Genomic DNA, 2,500 nt, shown 5'->3' with positions numbered 1-2,500 from the left:
CAAAATCTGGGGTAAAATGAGTACTTTCCGTTAACAGCGTTGTCTCTGTTGAAAAGAAATTGTAATATCACCTAAAAGGAGTCATGTCCCATCTTACATGCTAAGTGTTGCTGTTGGCTTGGGGCCTTTTGTAAAGCATTTTGAAGACGTTTAGTGGATATTGCGGCACATAAATATTCAAGTAAGTCTTACAGAAGATTTTTATAAACTCTAACATTTAACGATTTCACCAATAGAGCAATAAAAGCAACGCCCTGAATACTGCCCTATAGAAATAATCCAGTTTAAAAAAAAAAAAAAGAATTCTTGTGTTCAGTACTTACTAATTTTTTTTTTGTGAATTCCAAATTCATGAGTCTTATTCCATTGATAGAGATCAAAGATGAGGCAGCCAAAAAACAATAGCACGCCGAATCCGAGAATACAAATCATAACCAACACCACCAAACCTGGGCCCTCATCCCATTTCCATTCAAATGGTTCCGATGGCCTGTCTGATTTTTTTGGTTGTTCCGAGCAGAGTTGACCTTCACCCGTGTCGCAGAAGTCATCGACTTGTTGATTGCCCGCTATCTGTCGTCTTCTAAAATAATGATAAGAAGAAAATATTACATAAAGACAGCCTATAGATTATGGCCATAAAAAGACATTCAAAAAGTTTGGAGTGTTTTATTTTGCTTTTGTCATTTTTTGGTTTTTAAATTTAGGTTTGTATGCTTTATTTTGCTCTTTGATATTTTCTGCTTTCTTTTGCAATTTTTTTGTTTTGTTTTGTTTTCTGTGTGTTTTTGGTTGTTGTTTTTGCTTTTGTATCTTTCACATTTTTCTTGGAAGGAGAAAGTTTAGGAAGATGGCTAAAGAATGAGATATTGCAATATCTTTCCTGAGAGAAACCAAGAAGAAAAATTTCTGTTTTAAAAACGATAATGTTATTCATATATATGCTATATATATATTATTTCCACGTCGTAGAAATCACAGAAACCTGTGTTTCGGCCATAAATAGCTGAGTTCCTACATTTATATTTTATATTAGCTCTAACCAAAATTATCGAGCACTCGTACCTACAAGTACCCACCAACACTCATATATATATATATATATATATATATATATATATATATATATATATATATATATATATATATATATATATATATATATATATATATATCGCGACACCTATGCGTAGATATTGGCAGGTCTGATTGCCGATGTCAATTACGGGCATGATTTAACATTGTTGTCATGGACAATATCCTGTGATGACTGGAGATTATTTTCATTACAACAATAGGCCCATAAAAAAGTCGGCTTGTCACACCTGCAAATCAGTATACGCTGTGCGACGAGGATCAAAGGGAAATAATCGATTTAAAATAGCGGAGACCAAGATAACCAATGATGAAATTGAGCTTTTAAATAGCCCAATATCCACTAAACGTGCTCAAAGCACTTTACAAGGGGTCGCTAGCCAACAGCAACACTTAACATATAGGACGTGGCATGAGCCTGTTAGGCGATATACCAATTTTTGGACAGAGACAACCCTGTCAACGGCCAGGTACTCATTTTACACCTGAGTACGGTGAAGAGAATGTGAGTAATGAGCCTTTTTCAATGACTAAACGATGCGATGAGAGGGGCTCGAACCCAGGACCTTCAAATCCGAAAACGCGTGTCATACTACAAGACGACATAGCCGCACCAAGAAAATCAATGATCACAATCAGCTGACGTTATACGTTGTGAGTCTTTACCACAATGTCATAACACAGGATCGCAGTCTTCGTACAGTCATTACCTGGCATTGACCGCAGCCTTCGTAAATAAAATTTTATCGTGACACTGACTGTAACCTTTATAAAATCATAGCATGACACTGAATGTAACCATTATAAAATCATAGCATGGCACTGACTGTAACCTTTATAAAATCATAGCATGACACTGACTGTAACCTTTATAAAATCATAGCATGACACTGAATGTAACCATTATAAAATCATAGCATGGCACTGACTGTAACCTTTATAAAATCATAGCATGGCACTGACTGTAACCTTTATAAAATCATAGCATGATACTGACTGTAACCTTTATAAAATCATAGCATGACACTGACTGTAACCCTTATAAAATCATGGCATGACACTGACTGTAACCTTTATAAAATCATAGCATGACACTGACTGTAACCTTTATAAAATCATAACATGACACTGACTGTAACATTTATAAAATCATAGCATGACACTGACTGTAACTTTTATAAAATCATAGCATGACACTGACTGTAACCTTTATAAAATCATAGCATGATACTGACTGTAACATTTATAAAATCATAGCATGACACTGACTGTAACCATTATAAAATCATGGCATGACACTGACTGTAACCTTTATAAAATCATAGCATGACACTGACTGTAACCTTTATAAAATCCTAGCATGACTCTGACTGTAACCTTTATAAAATCATAACATGACACTGAC

The 2,500-nt window shown here is 34.8% G+C and overlaps 1 protein-coding gene across 3 annotated transcripts in view; it reads right to left on the bottom strand.

Moving 5' to 3' along the window:
- LOC144957684 (uncharacterized) overlaps window positions 1-2,500 on the bottom strand; it is a 30,281-nt gene that overhangs the window by 17,484 nt on the left and 10,297 nt on the right. For all 3 annotated transcript variants that reach the window (XM_078889040.1, XM_078889041.1, XM_078889039.1), the window contains one exon: window positions 324-583. In XM_078889040.1, the coding sequence (XP_078745166.1) occupies window positions 324-583 (260 nt within the window). The remainder of the gene's footprint in view (window positions 1-323; window positions 584-2,500) is intronic.

Source organism: Berghia stephanieae, chromosome 12 (assembly GCF_034508935.2).
Source record: "Berghia stephanieae isolate SIO BIC M18660-M18661 chromosome 12, UCSD_Bste_1.3, whole genome shotgun sequence".
Lineage (NCBI taxonomy): Eukaryota > Metazoa > Mollusca > Gastropoda > Nudibranchia > Aeolidiidae > Berghia > Berghia stephanieae.
This window is presented reverse-complemented; position numbering and strand designations above follow the sequence as displayed.